Below are 20,606 nucleotides of genomic sequence, written 5' to 3'. Positions count from 1 at the left end.
ATCGTATGTATGATTTTGGGAAGGATTAAAAAAGTCGTGATTTTGGCCAAAAATTAACAAAATCATAAGGGTATAGCCTTACAAAATTGTCCATTTTGGGCCAAAAATGAATGTTTTCAAAATAATGTCAGGATGTATATCACGGATTCCCAGCACTTCTCTCTAGACAAAAGTGACATTCTACGAAGTTTTAGTCCTTTAAATTGATGTGAAATATCATTAATATATCATATTAAAAATGTGATTTTTTTCATACAAATCGAGTGACTTAAGTACTCTTTTCAGCTCGAATCTTATCAAAAGGGAGCCGTCGATCGTATGTATGATTTTGGGAAGGAATAAAAAAGTCGTCATTTTGGCCAAAAATTAACAAAATCATAAGGTAATGAAAACGTGAGGTTGCCATCAAAATAATCTATTTTGCTGAAAACTGTTGAAATGATGACATCCTTGTGCGAGCGTAATAAAACAATCTGTAAAAAAGCAGCAATTTCCAACAAACTGATTATCCGTTAATTTGCAAGAAACTGCTTCTTACGACGGGATCATCTGAGGATTGTGATAGCGTGGCACACAAAACGAGTGTAAGGATATCGTATAAAGTAAGACAAGACAAACGATGTTAATCCATTTCATTTATTATGAAGGAATCATGTTTATACCGTTACATGACGACGGAAGCTTGTCAAACTTCATTAACTTGGAAAATATTTACAAAATCAACATTCTAAGACTTGGTCTCACAATAATTTTGGGACTAATAAATTTGTTTCCTCCCCTCCATACACAGAATTATATTTTTGAAAGTTCATAAGTGACTTATACATTTGTATACAATGTGATAGATGGCATGGCAATGAATGAAACAAAACTAATAATGACTATATAAACATAGAATAAATGCCTTTTAAGTAGTTTAAACGACCAAACACCAATTAACATTAGGCTGAATTTCTTTATATAAATAATGTGTTAGGCTACTTGCGATCCAATCTGACAAACAAATTTCTCGCATCCTAATGGGTCTCTATTGGATATTAATTGATGTTTCTTCACATCTCATCACACACTAGTGATGCTGCTACAACTTCAATTCACAACAGTAACCATGCATTTACTGGTAGCTAGTAGGAGATGCAACCAGACATTGAAAGACTGGAGTTGGACAAACTTTGTTTGAAGTGTGATAATTGTAGGAAAGGAAGACCTACGCCTACATATCATTTTGTTAATTTGTTCAGGTCTCAATTTGGCTAATTATCACATATTTCGAATTAAATATACACAAAACTGAATATTGATCCTCCAGTATTTTCAATGCAAAATGCAAAGTATACCTGAAAATATCTGGGCATTTCATGAATATGTTTTTTGGTTTGCAATCACCATACTTAGTCCAAAATTACATCATATCACTCATGAGTTTAGATGGGAATTAATTTCGTGCCAAAAGACAGGGAAAATGGTTAAAACAAAAACGCTACAGAAATGATACAAGTTTCAAAACTCTAAGATAGGTGAGATAAAGATAATTTAAGTATTGGAGGTATCATGTAAATAAATATGATCATATTTATACCTTACATAGGGAGATATAGACAATTCCCGTATTTTAAATAAATCCTTACTTTATTAACATTAATAAAACAAAAGTGATTTGAAATGATGAGCAACAAAAACAAAGGTTAATCTTCTTCTTGTCCTTACTGTCCAGAAATCCCTTGGAATGCTTAGCAACGAAAAAAATGACACTCTTTTCTTGGTTGTCAACAATGAATGCTGAGAAATTCGTACAATCAGTAAAATTTGCATCGTAAACTGGAAATACAAAAGAAGGTTTTTTCTACATTCATTTTTTTTTTAGGTGAGTATGGCATAGAATTTCCATTCATGAAATTGAATTGAACTGTTAAAATACTTCAAAAAAGAATTCGTTAATTCTGGGCTCGAAAATTGATGTTTTGACATTTTGAAATTAAGCAGACCCCCCTTAATATCCTCTCAGACAATTTATTTAAGATATTTCTGTTGACTCTTGCGGATACCATCAATGTAAGCAGGCAAGTTTGATTAAATTTATATTAATAGTTGTACAAATGTGATACATGTATTCATGAAAATTCTTGACAAAGATAATATCTATAAATGTGTGCCTGGAATATAATCTGTCGAACCCAAAAATATAGTCGAATTTCTATGATACAAAGAAAATTATAATAAAATGAAATGTGAATAATTACATTTGATTCAGAGAAATTAATAAGCAAAAGAAAGTTGCCTTGGGCAGGACCGGAATACATACTTTCACGAAAAGATCCCTGTCTCCAGTACTGAAAATATAGACTGTTATAGTTTACAATATAAACTTTTCTACCAACATGTTTTAATATCCAGAAAGAACAGTCTTCCTATGGGTACGACCTTTGAGCTAACAAGTAAAAAATTACATGACATTTTTGAGAAAAAGGCCAAAGGTTTCAACCAATTTCGACCTCTTGAAGTTCAGGGAGGGAAACCCTCGTTGAAGACCTATAGAGCCCCTTCGCAGAACTAAACTGAATTGAATTTGACCAGACTATGTTCACCAAAGAAAATAATAGGAGAATTCACAGAATAATTGACGCTTTAATTTTTGAGTGACCTTTGACCACTACTACTTTCAATAGGAGTCTTCCACCAAGCTGGAGCTACATACTACGTATTTAGTTCAAGAAAGATGTACTTCTTGTGTTAACAAGATTTTCAGACTTTCATTTAAATGTTGGAGGTCAAAGGTCACTTGCGGTCAAATTCAGTAGGGTTTCATTAAACAGAAAGATGGATCCACACACCAAGTATGAAGTTAATCCATCATAACTTTTTCAGTACCACATACTTACACGCCATCACCCTCGCATAGATTCCTTTTGCCTCCAGTAAGGAATCAAAATGGTTTTGAAATATATAATATATATAAATTATATAAGTATTTCTCATTTGATAAGCTTAGGGCACCAATACCCCACATAACATACGTGTTAGGCAATATAGGTTTCCACTGAAACGTGAAGTTACTCCACGTTTTCTCTTGACTATGAAGTTTTCTGGTAATTGCTGGAGAAACAAGTGACTACATTTTCAGTCTGGGACAGCATGTTCCTTTTAATACACTTTGGACAGACCTTAGACCAGGGATGGGCAACTTACGGCCCGCGGGCCACATGCGGCCCGCCTGGGATTTTTTGTGGCCTGTGAGATGTCTCAAGAAAAAGAAAAAATTCAACCTATTTTACATCATCACAAAAAACGAGCTAGCTGCTTAGAATTTATCAGCACTGCTGTCAGGTAGGCCTACTATCCCCATAGTTATCAACTGTACTGTATTGAAATTATGTTTTTGTGAATACAGATTAAGTACACACACCTATTGCTAGAAAGTCCTCGGAATCAAAGGTTTGAAATAAACAGCAGGTCGTTGGTTAGGTGCGGCGGCCCGGTCAATTTTTCACCCCTTATATCTGGCCCATTCATTCAAAAAGGTTGCCCACCCCTGCCTTAGACAGTCTGTCCAATAATCCACTCAACACTTCAAGGGTTCACCAAACTTGCATATCAATATGAATAAAAGAAATCAAAGAGCTAAATAAAATCATGAAATTTGAAAGGAAAAAAGTTTCAAGGATAGATGACATTTCCATACAAACCAAACAATAAGTTTTAAGTACATTGTCATCTTGAATTGATATGTCATTGGGGTCCACACAGCAGTGGCATTGCCACAGGTGGCATTGCCACAGGTGGGAGTATAGGCCCCTCAAATATCTCCTCCCCCCCTCCCATAAATATGTCAAATTATTGATGAACAGCATATTCTGTTGAGTAAACCTGATGTTTCCAAATCGGTGCCTCACAAATGGGTTTACATTAAATTGTTAATTTCTTCCTTGTACTTCAATCCAGTTAGTCCTACACATGACAAAGTCACCAACAGCATCGTACAGTTGGACGTAACATCACACAGAACAGGACACATCTGATAGTTGAAAGGTCTACCATGATAGCTACGAATTGGACTTGGCAGCCTTAATGGCTGAATCTAATTAGGAAGGATGAGCTGACAAACTAAAGGGTTGTACCTGATATCAAAAGAGTACTAGAAAGGTACACTGTACATGGTACACACGGTACACACTGTACATGGTACACACTGTACATGGTACACGCTGTACATGGTACACGCTGTACATGGTACACACTGTACATGGTACACACTGTACATGGTACATGGTACACACTGTACATGGTACACATCGTTCACTGTACATGGTACACACGGTACACTGTACATGGTATACACTGTACATGGTACACACTGTACATGGTACACATGGTACACTGTACATGGTACGCACTGTACATGGTACACATGGTACTAAACTGTACATGGTACACACGGTACACACTGTACATGGTACTCTCTGTATACAGTGCACACTGTATACAGTACACATTGTACACAGTACCTTAAGGCTGGAAATTAAAATGGCTAATGACTGATCCGGATAACTATAGATCCCGGATTAATTACAGACTAGACTAGATTAGATAAAATCATTTAATTATGCAACAAGCGAGATACTCAAATAAATACCCAGTAATGAAATGCCAGAGCAGAATAGGCCTTTTATCATTCACTACCAATAATCCCCAGGAAAGAAAATTTGTAGGTTTTCCGTAAAGATGCCATTTCTGACATTTATACTGAAGTGCAACCTGACTAATTCCCACTAGTGGCTGATCAACTCGCTTTCAGTTTTCAATCGAGAAATCTTCCGTCGTCGATATTATCAATGATAACGATATATACCTCGGCGATTGGATTTACGAATTTTCACCTCGATCAATTGGTTCACTGACTGAATTTCACGATACGCTTTTGATGATAGCTGCCCTCCTGTAATATTACTTCTCCTTTTCTTTAATTCAACACTGACGACAATGATAACCCTGTAGCTTAATTCTTCGATTGATTTTCTTCCGGAATGACCCTACGTCCAAACTGGGATGCTGCTGCTGCTGCTGGTGATCTCCATACATGTCCAGGATGTCTGGCGCCCTCAGATCGGCGTGGCATAGTTAGCCGGGTAGAGTCCAACCTTGTCATTGACACGTCCCTTGCACCAGCCTTGCTCATCTTCGTCTTCCAACTTCACAAATATATCTCCTGGAAACAGATTGAGGAGAGAGAGAGAGAGTTAATTATGATGGCGGTGATGCTCAATAACCACATCTTTGATGGTGTATAAGGAAGCCATGTTACCTCTGTGTGTTGTGTAACCGCTGATCGAACACCTATTCCCATTTGATACTTTTCACAAACTGCAAAAAGTCATATTAAAGTAGTTACAGGTCTAAAGAAATGCCTTTCAACCATCTCTCAAAACTGGTCTCAATTCCTCTGTGATGGGTGAGGGTGGGGAAGGGGAGGGGTGGCATGTGGGGAGAGGTTCCAGGGTGAAAAAAAGCCTCAACCCAACTCATATCTTGCTTGATACCGATATAACTCTGTGGAAGCTGAGTATATTTTCTAAGATTCCACTATATTGAGCAGGTTTCGAACTAAGACCCCCCCACACCACCCTACCCTCAATTGTTTCTTATTCATTTGCTTCACATTAATATAACTGTGCGGATTGTGAGTTCAGCTTCCTGCATCCAATCACAACAATCACCGCACCCCTGTCCTGCCAATTGACAACAAAGCTGTCAATCGGATAAAACGCAGATGGTTAATCATTTGGTTTTAACACCCTACACCACCCAACATCTCTACCCCTTAGCTACTCCATACTGACATACCTGTATGGAATCTGACGTCATCTTCCACTACCATATCTAAGTAAACCCCTACACCACTCCACAACCAACTCTTCCCTTACACCACTCCACAACCCACTCTTCCCCTACACCACTCCACAACCACCCTAACCACTCCAACACCCCACAACCTTCCATCATTTGCTTCACATCAACATACCTGTATGGAAGTCAAGTTCATTTCCAAAGAGCCATCACAGAGAATGGGTTTAAACTCTAACCCCTCCACCAACCCACGACCCACTCTAACCCCTCCACTACCCCACAACCCACTTTGCCCCCTCCACCACTCCACAACCTGACCCTAATTTGCCTGCCATCAACATACCGTTATGAAAGTCGAGTTCATTTCCAAAGAGCCATCAATGGGTTTACACTCTAATCCCTCCACCAACCCACAACCCACTCTAACCCCTACACCACCCCACAACCCTACCATCATTTGCTTCACATCAACATACCTGTATGGAAGTCAAGTTCATTTCCAAAGAGCTATCACAGAGAATGGGTTTACACTCTAACCCCTCCACCACCCCACAACCAGCTCTGCCCCCTCCACCACCCCACTCTACCCCTCCACTACCCCACAACCCGACCCTAATTTGCCTGACATCAACATATCTGTATGGAAGTCAAGTTCATTTCCAAAGAACCATCACATTGAATGGGTTTACACTCTAACCCCTCCACCAACGCACGACCCACTCTAACCCCTCCACCACCCCACTCGGCCCCCTCCACCAGCCCACAACCGGACCCTAATTTGCCTGACATCAACATACCTGTATGGAAGCTGAGTTCATCTTCCTCCACCCCATCATAGTCATAGAGTGCTTTAACTTGGACACCTGGCTTGCTGGCGAAATCTTCTTGTTCCTCTTCGGCATCGTACTCAAAATCGTTCTGTTCTTCTTCGGGAGAGGCAGGCCTAACAGATGGAGGAGAGAGGCGAGGAAATTCTAATAAAATATATGCTACCAATCGAAAGAATAATTAAATGGGCATAAATTTATTAACATAATGTTACCCTCTGGTGCCAAATTTTAAGATACATCGATAGAAAGGTAAAGTATTACAGAGATATATACGATTAAATGAAATTATTAAAACCACAACTGTCGCTTTATAAAGTTTTTCTGAGAATGCTATTTTGAATTTTTTTGATTGAAAGAAGTTTCTAGTAGAATATTCCCCAAAACTCGTACCACTAAAGAAAGGATGTGATTGGAACAAATTATATTACGAATATTCATTACTTAAATTATCACGGCCACCTTATTATCACAGATAGGCTTAATTGTAAGGATATCTCTTGCATAAGGTTGAATTTCCATGAACTAAAGAATAAACGTCTTAACCCAAATATCCTTAAAAAAAAAAATTCAAATGCAAATTTTCCTATGGATATGTCCTAGAGAAGGCGTGGATATAATTGGGTGAAACGATCATGGGTACACCACCTAACTTTACATGACTAGATAAACCAATTCAAATTGCAGTATTGTTTAAACTCACCTGTCCCCCACCCCCATCTTCTCCCCCACCCCACTACGATTGGAAATGACTTTCATAAACTTTTAGCATACAGACGATTGCACCAATTTGTAAGATAGAATGAAGTAGTCTTCTAGAATAATGAAGGCAGGATAATACATTAATAGATCTAAATATATTAATATAAATATGTCGAACTACATAAATGCATGCCGGAGGGTGCATCAAAGGAGTAGAGTGGTGACAAATTGTGCAATGCATATGGTAGTTGTGCTCCGTGCGATAAATATTTCAAAATATCATACTACTTTGCGATATAACTGAGTGTCAAGTACCAAACTAGTTCAATCATAGCTTCTAAAAATAGAAACAATAAAAATGGAATAAAAAAATTGAATTTTATTATGTGACAACTACTGTATCTCCCATTAAAGAATCTTGAAGGCAAAATTTAGCAAGTTTAATAATCTAAATGTAGAGTTCTAACTGGTCATTTATCATTTTCTGGTCGGGTCAAGTCACTGCCCCCACCCCCCGGACTTCCCCCGACAAGATGACCAGTCATTGACTGGAGGCACTGCTTTTGCTAATTTTTTCACAACTATCTGGGGCAAAATGTCAAAAAGTCACAACCGGTTTTAATATACATCTCTGAGAAACACTAAGAAGGATGACTGGTCTATAGTCTATACACCATCAGTGTCTAACACAACCAAAAAAACAAATATATTGCCACATTTAAGAGATATCAAAATTACTAATTGATTACTAATTTGATATCCGTCCACAATTAAGTCAAGTACAGGGTCAAGCACATCACTCATCGAAAGTGAGACTCGTGTATAAATGAGCAAAAGAGTCAAAAACTCTAACTGGAACGTGAAGGGACTTGTCAATCACATGACTCGATAACAATGTGCATCGACTAATTCTCAGGTATGTATGGAGCTGTTTCTGGAGAGAGCATTGTTTCATCTCTAACATCTTTCAGATTTTGATCGACTAACGACTGTTTAACCAGTTTCACCCAGTAAACATTTTTATTATCTATATTTTGTTATCCATAAACGTTTCATTAAGGGACAAGACTGACAAAGCAGTAGTATTAACCAGTGGAGTAGGAAGGTACTTTTGAGTGGGGGGGTTGAAGACTGATGGCCAGCCTGGGGGAGGGGTCTAAGGGGAGGGGGTGACTCCCTCCCCTTTGGAATTTTTTTGCATTTCCAGGTGGCCTCAGATGCAATTTGGTACAATATAGCACACTTCAACAACCACTCCATTTTGTAAATAATTTTGCATTTTCACCTACCCTTAGATGCAATTTGGTGCTCCAAATGAGATTTTTTTCTCATTTGGAGATGAAAAAGGGGTTTTCTGACTTGCGAAGCGGGGGGGCGGAATGATACTGCCACCCCTCCATATTTTGCACTGGGGGAGCTGGCGCCCCCCCAGTTCCTACGCCCTTGGTATCAACCAAATATGAAGGGACGTGGGAGGGGGGTATTGCTTCTTCCTCTTCCCTCCCACGCTCCACTCAAGGGACTTTTTATTAAACCATACTGAAAACTAAGCAGCTCCCATCTCCCCATTTCAAAGGAATTCCTGTGTTAACCATGGTAAAAACTTAGCAGCCCTCCCCACCCCCCAATCTTCCCTGAAGCACTTTGTTTTCTTAACCAAAACAAGTCATCATCCATTCATCCATGGGGAAGGGATGGCGGTTGAAGGGTTGGGAGGAGGATGTCGTTCTCCCCATTGGAAACTTTTCAAGTCATGTCAGGTAGTTGAGTTGTTCAAGTAGTTTCCAGTTGCAGTGTTAAATTACTCCTTTGAACTCATGATGAGACCATATTTTTTTTTGAAGGGGGGGGGGGGGGGAGGAGGGTGAGTGGGAGAGAGAGGAAGGAAGAAATTAAGGAGTGCATAGCCTGGAAAACCACAAATTTTGCTATTTTGTCCCCACTCTGAATTCCTTCTATCCTTGGATTAAAAAGCAAATAAAGAAAATTAAAACTTTGAGAAGACAAAAATGGTTCAGATCAGAATCACCAATTTCTGTAACTCAAATTAATAATCAGCCAGAAAATTTTATCGTTACCACTAGACAATGAAAGAAGAGTTAATTAAAATTAAAATGCAATCAATAAAATAAAAATACATCAAAACACATTGCATAATACAACTACAAATGGACTAAATATCACAACAGATAATCAGAAATGGTAATATTTTGTTAAAAGCATTCCCTACACCATAGATATACATATTGCATAAGAATCACACCACGATAAATAATTCCAAGTTAAACAGGATCAGGGGGGGTGATTACAATTTAAGACATCGTCGGTTAGTTTGGCCATTCGTTGAACCTTCCACAACAAATTTTCACCAGTATTATCAAGATTTTTTTTGAAATATCAACTTCTGAAGCAGCTTTCAAGTATTTTCAAAGCAAGGCACTGTTTCAAAAGTTTGGATGCTGAGGGGGCTGCAGCCAGGCTACATAACACCTTATCTTTTGTTCTCCATAGCTAACACAATAGACACAGCTGGTGTGCAGAGACTATCTCTATTATTTGATATTTATTCAACATGGATGCAGGAGAGTTTTAATTACCTGCAAACAATCCAGATCAATTTTTTTTTATTTAAGTATTTTATTATGTTTCTTTTTTTTTCTCAAATTTTCTATTGGATAATTTTTGGAAACTTGAAAAGCCAAGCTACGGCATTTTTAGTAATATTTAATAACACCCAATCGTCCACTAATGCGAACCCATATAGATGCTTTACAAATAAGTGTAATTAATAATCTTGCACCAAAGTAGAAACTAGTTTTGTCGGTCGAAAGAAACCGACATAAAGGGAGGCCTGGTTTTATACGCAGACTGGAGGAAGTAGAGAAGCCACCACCAAAACGGATGATTATGCACAGCTCCACCGCAGCCATGTACGAATATTAAACAGAGAGGTAACAGACAAAGCAATCAACGCCACATGTAATCAGAAGAGAGGAAAACATCGACCATAGAGAACTAAGGAGATGATATTTACCAACCATCTTCAACATCTGACCACTTTGATATGTTTTAATCTTCCAGAAGTACGCTGCCAGTTAATTTGTTTGCGACATGAATTTGGCTTGTAAGTAATGTTTTGGTATGACGATGCTAAAGAACAGTGACTACAGAGACAATATCTTCTATTGTCTTATCCCTTTGTAATCCGTTGTCAACTGCCTCTCCTCTCCCACCCTGACTTCTCCTCCCCTCCCCCCCCCCCTCCCCATACCTGCCACCTAATTGATGCCTCACCAACCTGAGGAATTTTTATCGCACGAACACACCATTATATTTCTTTTCTACCCATTTCTAAGTTCTAGAGGTTTTGAGTATAAGAGACTAAGGAATAGGGTAAAGTAAACCAACATTAGTCCTGCCCACGATTACACTACCAATGATGACAAAAACCCTCCCCCACCCTCTTACCCCCCACCCTCTTACCCCCCACCCTCATACCCCCACCCTCAAACCCCTCCCCCGGTTGCCTTCTGCTTCATCCTCCATAACAAACACACACCTTGTTATCTCACAGGACTTGGTATAAAAGTGTTGCATTGAAGATGGTTGGTTGAACAATATCTCCTATAGCTATAAAGCTGTTTTTATTTTTGGTTTTACTATTTTCAGAGAGGCACTGCTGCCCCCCTCTGGTTCCTTTACTTCACTTACCAGCTATCGGTGTCATTTGAATGTTGACTATAACCAGGATGGTCATTACTGGTAGTAGCGGGGGAAAAAAACAACAAGATGAACACAATGAAACCATAGAAATTAACTAATATAAACCAAAACTTGAAGCTATTGAACTGTCAATCCAATTTTTGAAGAAAAAGTTCACAGTATCCAACCTTTCCAGATGGTAAAATTCAGTAAAAAAAAAAAAGGAGGTAATTTGCAGAATTAAACTCAAATTGCACGAATTTGTTGAAAAAGTTCAACACACTGAAATATTCAAAAAAGTTGCACAAAATTATCTCTTTCCTCCAAGATTCTTAGGTTCTCCAGCAGAGTTGGAAAAGGTTTCTGAGAGAAACAAAGTTTACGGAGGAAAAAATGTGAAAAGTAAGGGGTAATCAATACAATGGCGGAAAAAGTCTGCGTAAATATAGTTCATGCACAAAATAGTATATGTGTTTGGTAATATGAAAAAAGGTATGAAACATGATATAACAAGCTTTGATGTTACAGGGCAACATTCTTGGGGTCTGTCTAGATTGAGTGCGGGGGAGAGAAGGTGAGGGGGAGGGGTGAGGTAAGGGGAGCTGAACTTCACTACTTCTATTCAAAGAATTTCTATTATAAAATGCATGTATTGATTAAAGCTGTCTTTCTTTCTAGACTACTATTAACAGCTTAAGGAACAGCTGAACCGGTTGTGTTTAAGTTTAAATACTATACAGCAGAGATATAGTGTTTCACACACAACTAGACAAATGTGTAAATAGTTTTGTGCAAAACGTAGCTGTTTTATGTTGTTGTATCCTTTAAGATAAGTGATGTTCATGAACCATGCAAGTTTAAATTTAATAAGTAAGCAATATCCTGATAAGTTTCAATTGGTCCTGATAAGTGCATATATATATATATATATATATATATATATATATATATATATACATATATATATATACATATATATTTACATACATATGTATACATACATACATATATTTATGTGTGTTAGTGTATATACATATAAATATAAACACAAACGCCTACAGTGGAATTTCGGACTTCCTTACCGGTTTCGAACCTCTGGACATACAATCAGCGTCCATAGCCTAGTGGTTAGGGTGTCCGCATATAAAGCGAGAGGCCTGGGTTCGAATCCCAGTGGAGGCTGGAAGTTTTTCACTTTCCAAATCATAACAATTTCAATTATATATATATATATATATATATATATATATATATATATGTGTATCTTTTGATGTTGATATCACACATTGCAAACAACAATTATACAAACCACTTCAGTTCACCCACATTCCCCCTCCCCCCACATTTCCCCACTGCTCCCCAGATTCCCACAAAAAAGTGGGAGAAAGCAAAACTTCTGTGAAAGTTACAAGGAGCCGGTTACCAAACATGTTAATTGCTTACAAGAAGTGCAGCTTTAATATTTATATGGATTGCGCAACGACTGGTGGGGTAATATTCTGCGATACCTCCAGAGACTAACCTCTTCGAGGGGGTGGGGTGGTGGTTGGTTCACCTGTTAGGTATGACTTACCACTTACAGTAGACCTTTGGCTGTTCAGATGTATGCTCTTTGATGACGCTGTTGTTAACATAATCTCTATCGTGTGGGGATAAAATCAATTTCAAACATAATGTCACAGTTTTTCAAATCCCACTGATTGATGTGTTCCTTTTTTTCCGCCCCGGAATAAATATTACTTACGTTATGATATTTATGGCTATTACTATTGGAACTGCATTCTTGTCAACTACTGTGTAACATTCACATATGTACCAAATCAGATTTGGTTTCAACATTAACAAATGTTTTGTGCGGGGAGTTGGGGGGGGGTGGGAGTAATGATTACTTTTCCAAGAAATAGTTATTAATGTGGTATATGGCATGCAACAGCAAAGTCCATGTTTTGATATTCTGTGTCAAATAAACCAACAAGAAACATTTATTCAATGCTGTTTCTAAGATTTTGTATGAACCGCTGACAAGTAGTTTTACAGCATTAATTGTCAGGATTGATAATGGAAAAAAAAAAAACATTACTTTGTGGAACTAAAACTCTATACATATCAGGGGGTTCTAAATAACCATCTTCATGGCAAGCCAGAGTAAAACATTGGTTTGAGCAGAGGGTCAGACACAATCCAAATCTCACTAGACTAAGATAGAGCAAATGTGCATGGTAGGCTGATACTAAGGCTGGTTCAAGGCTAAGGTCGTAAGTAGGAAGAGACCTCGGGCAAATTTTGCTTCTATTCTTTGGTTTGTAATCTTTCTTATAAACATAAATAATTTAGTTTGATATTAATTTTGTAAGGAGGAGGAGGAGGAGGAGAATGGAGCATTTTTCTTTCCTCCTCATTTGCAACATTTTAAAAGACTATCATTAACTTATTCCTTAAGGCTTGTCCAGTGGTCTGAGACAAGGTAAGGTTTCTTAGGCAACTTTTTAAGAATTGTCCATTGAGGTAGTCCGAAGGGATGATTGGACAGTATAACTGTTCACACTACCTTAAACCTACCTCAAAACAAAGTTCCACATTGTCTGTGGGACACCCTCACAGTGAAACAACAATCTTGTTGGACAGAATTACTTTACACTACCTGAAACTACCACAGAACAAAGTCCAAGATTTTTCTTGTTGGAAAGTGCGTTATCAAAACGCACATGCTTTATACAGTTACGACTTACACACACTTTGTCATACAAATGACTAAGTAATTAATATGAAGGGACTTAAGTGTCTTTTAGATGGAAGACTAAGTTCTAACGAAACGTAAGTGAAGCTGCAAACTTAATTTGTGTCGTTTCTTACTTTTTTACCCAGTAAATGACAACACCTTTTAAAAAAAATTCACCAAAAGAAAAAGAAGCCAAAAACTGCCATGGATGATTATGTGTTTACATGACTTCAAACAACCTGTGCCAGGCATGAAAAATATATATAAATAAAGAAATTAAGATCGAAATTAAAACTATAACTAATAAATGTGCTCAATATGCAAAAATACCAAAACAAAATGCAGCTTTCTCACCTATCATCCAAGACAGAAAATCTTGCATTTAATTTGGAGATGTCAACTGCCTTTTATCCCCTTTCTTTTCTCAAAGGTATATTTAAGTTTAAAGGTTTCACTATTACATTGATTTTTGCAAATTAAACCAGTTTCAATGATCACATCAAGAGGAGAAAGTTTTTCTGTCTGTTGTCGTGACTTGGGGTCAAATTTTCCCCCCCTTCTATCTCTCTCTCTCTATCATATTTTTTTTGAAACAGAAATAATACTAAGGACTTGAAACTTAATCTTGATCCAAGATTTTGAAAAATTTAGTAATATTTATTTTACAGATTCAAATTCTATTTGCAATGTTATCAAACTATCCACAAAGGATTTTGATCCATTTTTATAAAAAATATGATTTAAAACTACTATTCTGTCTTGCGTTATTACCAAGATGTCTGACAATTCCAAGCAAGGTCACACCTTTTTTTAAGAAAATTATTTTTTTTAAATATTTTTTATGAAAAATATTTTTTTATGAAAAATATTTTTTATGAAAAATATTTTTTATGAAAAATATTTTTTATGAAAAATATTTTTTATGAAATTTTTTATTTTTAATTTTTGTTCTCTCAGGTAAATGTGGAGACTCATTCCCACTAGAACTCATTTAATTCTTGTTCTGAAATCCACCACAAACTTTGAGCTTGATGCAAGGTCCAAAAGTTCTGATTGTAAACTGGTGTTTTTGACAGTTTCATGAAAGTTTCTGTAAGACCAATCATAACTTCTGGTGTCTTTTTGATGGTATTTACTGGTGGGAAATTGAAGGGATAATACAATCGATACTTCTCCTATCAACTGATAATCTATTGATCGATCTCCTACCAATGATAATGTTCAAATCATTGAACATTGCCAAATAATGCAGTCTCGGCCGAATTGATTGAATTATGGATTCATTTGTATTTTAATTGATCGATGTATTGATGGAAGGGGTGAAGGATGGGGGGGGGGGAACTCTTCATTTTTTTTGCAAGATTTTCCAGCTGTGGATTATCCATACCTATAGCAGCAAAAGAGACTACAACTCTTGATATTGAGAGAGAACTAATAAGATATATTATACATAATATAAAATCAAATCAAAATTTGGTGCTAAATATGAGTTTTTTTCATGCTCTCTTCCGTAAACCTCACCACTTATGAGAATTTATCTGGTAAGGTCTCTTGCTTCCATTCAAGCCCTTTCTCGGTGCTGGTCTCGGTGGAATTTTGGGTTTTGTTGTATACCTTTGTTGTATACCTTTGTTGTATAACTTGTATACCTTTCTATAGAAATAAAATCACACACACACTCTCTTCACTTTAATAACTCTTGTTCAATTCTCACCAATTCTCAAAATAGTTTAGAATTTTTCAATTTGGGTGAAATTCTACAAAAAACATAATAACATTAATATTTTAATAATGTTATTCTAGCATGTCTGGGGGTGGGGGGGGGGGGGGAGGGAGGTTATAGAGCACAAGGATAGTAAAGGGAAAAATACTTTCATTACCAAGGAATTCTATCCTATGAATGTAAACAGGAATCAAAACAGATTTTTATTGTTCAAACTGTTTTTCAACATTTTTGAACTGCACTGCCAATACAATTACCGGCTACGATAATTCATTTGTTTTTAATAACCTTCGTTTCAAGGACAATTGAACACAGGTATGTGACTTATGGCGATTTTTGGAGATATGTTTATTGTCTTCTTTGAAAAGAGGAACATCACATTATTCAAATGATATATGTGGGCTTGTAATTAAGGGTTAACTTATTAACGCCTTAAAAAACAGACATTTTGATGAGCGCAACACTTCACGTCATAGTTTGCACATATTGAATGAGTTTCCCAGATTTATGAAAAACTTCAAACTGTGTATATCTTGGAAAAATTCCAACTGATTTTGACTTAGATAATCACACACAAAGAGTGTACTGAATATGGGGGGGGGGGGGGACTGGCTAGGTGGCCATAGAACTTACATTTCATAGGTGATCACTTCTCCACACTGTATGCTGAAACAGACAAAACTCAGCACAGCTGGTGTTCCCTTAAATTCATTGTTACCAACATGCAAGTTATTAGTGACTTGTCATTTTAACACAGTTACTATTGTGACTAAAAATAACGCCTCCCCCTCCACCCTATTATCTAGTAAATGACTCATCAAATAGTCTCAAATTTCACAAATTTGAGGCGAGCTATTTTTGTCTTCGATATTTCTCATTTCCACAGACACCCACTGTTTGTAATATTAGATTCTCTCTTCTTCTGTTTTGGATGTTGTTGTTATTAATTACTTATCATGAATATTTAAATTAAAATGTGCATAATTTCTGTATTGTTTGATAGATTATTACAACATCTGTAGTATGAATTCTCTCAAAATTTTATGGTGTATTTTCTGTTCTTTTTGAATCTTTTTGAATTCTTGATTACTTTATGTTAATAATAAATTTTATCCTTAAGGCTAAAGTTTATAAAAACCTACTGTACTTCATGAGATTGAATAATTCCGTACAAGGCAAGCACAAATATTTACAGGGGTAAAAATGCAACATTCGTAGCTATTCAAGTATCCAGGGCCTGTCTTTTGGGGGTATGTGATTTCCGATTTCCACTGCTTCACTGCGAGAAGTGGGATTTATCATTATTCAAATGAAATATAGAAGAACTCATTTTTTTCTTCTTAATTCATTAAACTAACCCCATTCTTGAATTGGTCTTACATGTGTGATATTGGTGTTTTGCCCTCCAAGGGCAGTATCACTAAATTTCATGGAAGATGTTCATGGTGCGTACACATCAACAGTGCCCTACATCGGCAGGGCAATAGATGAAATCACACACTGAATGTTAAGTGCACACCCACAGAAATTATCTTGTAGAGAACAATTCTTAGCATAGCTACAGCACCCCTCCAACCCCCCCCCCCCAAAAAAAAATTCTTAAGGAGTGCCATTTTTTTTTTTGAGCACACCTGGAATTTTTTTATATTTAGCGCAACTACAGCACTCCTCTAAACTTCTTGTGTGGGTTTTTCTTAGCAGACCAGGAAATTTTTTAATTTTTTTATTAGACCAGGCCTGCATTTCTGTTTAAATAAGAATATCTCGTCAAATTATCATCAAAAAAAGGTTTGCTTTAGTGTTAAAAGAAAAGGATTAATGGATGAACCACAACAAAATTTATTCAACTAAACTATTCAACTAACAGTTAGAAACAAATATGGAAGGTTATCAATAGTTTTTAACAGTGTACAAAAGACCACAAAAGGGTAGAAACAGTAAGATGAAAAAGTTGTATATTTTAAACAAAAACAAATTTATGGGAGGGTTATCTGGAATAAATAAACACAACAACAACAACAATAATGAATAACAACGGAAATAAAATCAAACAAATTTCAGTAACTTTGAAAAAGGACCAGAAAAGGGAAACTGATTTTTTGGTTTTTGTAGCAAAAACTGGTGTTTCTGTTAATGTCTTGAATAGTGGGGGGTGCACAGACATCAAATCTCACCTTTCGACGTTGGGGCTGGAGTCCCAGCCGTAGGAATTAGAGCTTGACCATCTTTGATGGCTAATGTTATGTCAAAAAAAAAAAGACAGGCGGGAAAACTTATCAGTAGAATTTAAATATGAATTAATTAATTAATGGCAGCATTTAAATCCTGATTTAACTACTCACATTATTGAAAAGTGGTTAGACACTTCTCACAAATATGCTACTCAAATGTTTTGCCACTTGTGAAAAAAACTTCCAAGGTTAAGGTGAGAATTTTAATTTCAAGCAACTTTGTCCGTTTCATGCATCATGCATACAGAAGATATAGCGACCCAACATTCGGTACGCTCGTTGATCCCGAAAAATATATAATTCACTGGTTTGAGAGCGAAAAAATGTCCCCAATGTTTTCATGCTTGCTTTTCCCCAACACCACCACATTTGCAAACCTTTTTCATTCCTTTGCCGTAACGAACGACCAGGGACTTAATCTTCGTGCACTATCACGATTTTATACATTAATATAATTGACTCATGCAATCTTAAAAAAGTACGGTTTTTAATTTGCTTTTACCGGTCTCGCTGTAAGTTTGAAAAGAAAATTAATTCATTATATCTGTACAGTTAAAATTATGCAAGTTCCATGCATTAACATTGCCATTTTTTTAATTTGCTATGACATGGTTAGTTCTAGTTTTATTACTATTATTCTTCTCGATGGATAAATATAAGTTTCTAACACTATGTGTATCTATCTTTAAAGGAAACACAAAATCCAACCACTTAGACAATGTGATACTGTCACTAACAACTACTCCAAACAGCAAAGAAAAATCTGATTCCACTTGCAAGATATCACAGACTTTTAATGGTCCATCACATACAAAAATTTACTTGGGTTTCAATTTCTTTTTAATGTTTTTCTTGATTTATAACAAAATTGATTTTCTGTAACTGGAGATGGGTTTTATTAATTTAAAAAAATTAAACCTCTGAACAGGACCTACTGATGGCAAAATATGAAGAAAAAACCCAAAGAAAGAGAAATTTCACTGGTTTCAGATCCTAGAGGGCCAATGACATCACAGATTTACAAAATGACAGCCCACCCCCCCCTCCCCAGATGAGGCTTTCAAACTAGGATATCTCCCAAATGGAACCAGATATTTCTTAGCTGTTTGGGGCGAGTTGTTCTTCATGAGGATCTCTGTCAGGTGTAAGACTAAAGATGATTGGTCGGTTGTCTGTCCCCCCCCCCCTTTTTTAGAAACTTCCTTGTAGGCTAAAAGTGAACTTTGAAGATGTACTTACGAATTTGTGTTGTACGTCGGATCATTGTAGTCTTGGTTCGAGAATTCCGACGTGGATTTGAATGAAGCTACGACGACGCCTTCCCCTCCGCTACCCCCGACGTTACCCTTTGATGACTTTTTGGTGATAGCGTGAACTTGTTCAGAATATTCCTGCATCAGAAAAAGGAAAGAAAAAAAAAACGCGGTGACTAGGTTACATTAGTACAATTTCCATATGCCAATACCACTGCATACTTTTTGGTGATGGCGTGGAATTGTTTGGAATATTCCTGCATCAAAAAAAAAGTGGGGAGACTACGTTATGTTGGAAAAATTTCCTTAAATGCTAATACCACTGTGTACTGTCCTCCAATATCATGCTTCAAAGCACTCGTACCGACAGTATGAACAGTTCCTTACTTTTATATGAGAGAAACTGGATATTCATACTGCTCGTACTGTCTTTACGAGTGCTTTGAAAGCATGACACGAAAGAAACTTGAAAGGACCACAAAAGAAATTGTCCTGTGTCCTTCGTCACCCAATTATCCACATCCTCCCAATATCCATTGTAAATGTTTGTAAGGGATATACGTGAAGGATAAGCATTCCTTTTTGTTCATGGTGATGCATTTCCTCTCAGTTACGACAGTAAGCCTAGCTGTGTTGATTAGGTGCTATTTTTCTGTATGCTTGAATATTTTACAGGAGCTGAATACATATTCATTACTGACAAACACTTCCCACCCAGTTGGGACAATTTTTTTCTATACTGTAGTGTCATGTCCCGCTTCAGAGCACTCGTATTGTCAGTACATAGCAGTATGAATGTCATGTGGTTAGGAACTGTTTGTACTGTCAATACCAGTGCTTTGAGAGCATGATATTGGTGTACAGTTTAGTTACAGCATAAGGAAATTGTCTGGCTGCACTTCCCAGTAATTTCACCAACTCTGTTTCCTATATTTACACAGTCTTAGAATGACAGGCCAATTGAACATGCCGAGAGCAAATGTCAAGAGGTGTTCCACTCCCTTGCAGTGATTTACAGTCTGCTCATCAGATAACTGTTCGTACCATCAGGGATTATCTTACAGCTTAGCCAAGGAAGGACTTTGGCAGACTAAGAAAAAGGGGTGAAGAGCAGTGATAAACTTAGTCAGAGCAAGCTTCTATTAACAAAACATAAAAGTAGTTCTGGCTTGTGAACAGATTGCATACAAGTACTGTGTGTTTAAGTGTTCTATATAAGCCAATGTTAACACAGCACAGTGTATCAGCTGTGCTGGATACTATTAGCTTGCGGTACAGTACTAAGTTTATACATGTTGCATATGCTTGATTGGCTGTAGCTGGCCTATGCAGCGTTAGTGTTGACTTCCTGGCTCGAGTAAGATATGGAAGACAATTCTGGTTACTTCTTAGATCACACAATACCCGGAAAATCAGCCATTTTTTATTCGGTTATAAACCAAGCGAGGGCTAACTAGGTTGAACTCATATTGGGATCTTGCCAACTTATCGGTAAGCTAAGTTTCTGTTACTTTAAACAGGTTTAACTAACATTTTACCCAAAAAAGGCAATACCTACAAAATGGACTGACCATTTTATAAGCACGTTTATTAAAATGACTTGGAATT

At 36.9% G+C, this 20,606-nt stretch overlaps 1 protein-coding gene across 6 annotated transcripts in view; it reads right to left on the bottom strand.

The window, feature by feature from the left end:
* Positions 1 to 622: 622 nt before the first annotated feature.
* Positions 623 to 20,606, bottom strand: part of LOC139969604 (protein kinase C and casein kinase substrate in neurons protein 1-like) — a 48,476-nt gene continuing 28,492 nt past the window's right edge. The window contains exons 7-11 of one of the 6 annotated variants that reach the window (XM_071974713.1): positions 18,985 to 19,136; positions 17,689 to 17,748; positions 15,313 to 15,444; positions 6,639 to 6,784; positions 623 to 5,203 (exon numbers count right to left, since the gene is read on the bottom strand). In XM_071974713.1, coding sequence (XP_071830814.1) covers positions 5,097 to 5,203; positions 6,639 to 6,784; positions 15,313 to 15,444; positions 17,689 to 17,748; positions 18,985 to 19,136 — 597 coding nt within the window. In that variant the 3' untranslated portion in view covers positions 623 to 5,096. Of the gene's footprint in view, positions 5,204 to 6,638; positions 6,785 to 11,081; positions 11,130 to 15,312; positions 15,445 to 17,688; positions 17,749 to 18,984; positions 19,137 to 20,606 lie in introns of all 6 variants that reach the window. The other 5 variants (XM_071974715.1, XM_071974716.1, XM_071974714.1 and 2 more) reach the window with 5 other exon arrangements.

This window comes from Apostichopus japonicus, chromosome 7 (genome assembly GCF_037975245.1).
Source record: "Apostichopus japonicus isolate 1M-3 chromosome 7, ASM3797524v1, whole genome shotgun sequence".
Taxonomy (NCBI): domain Eukaryota; kingdom Metazoa; phylum Echinodermata; class Holothuroidea; order Aspidochirotida; family Stichopodidae; genus Apostichopus; species Apostichopus japonicus.
The sequence above is the reverse complement of the archived record's forward strand: the minus strand, read 5'-3'. Positions and strand labels throughout refer to the sequence as shown.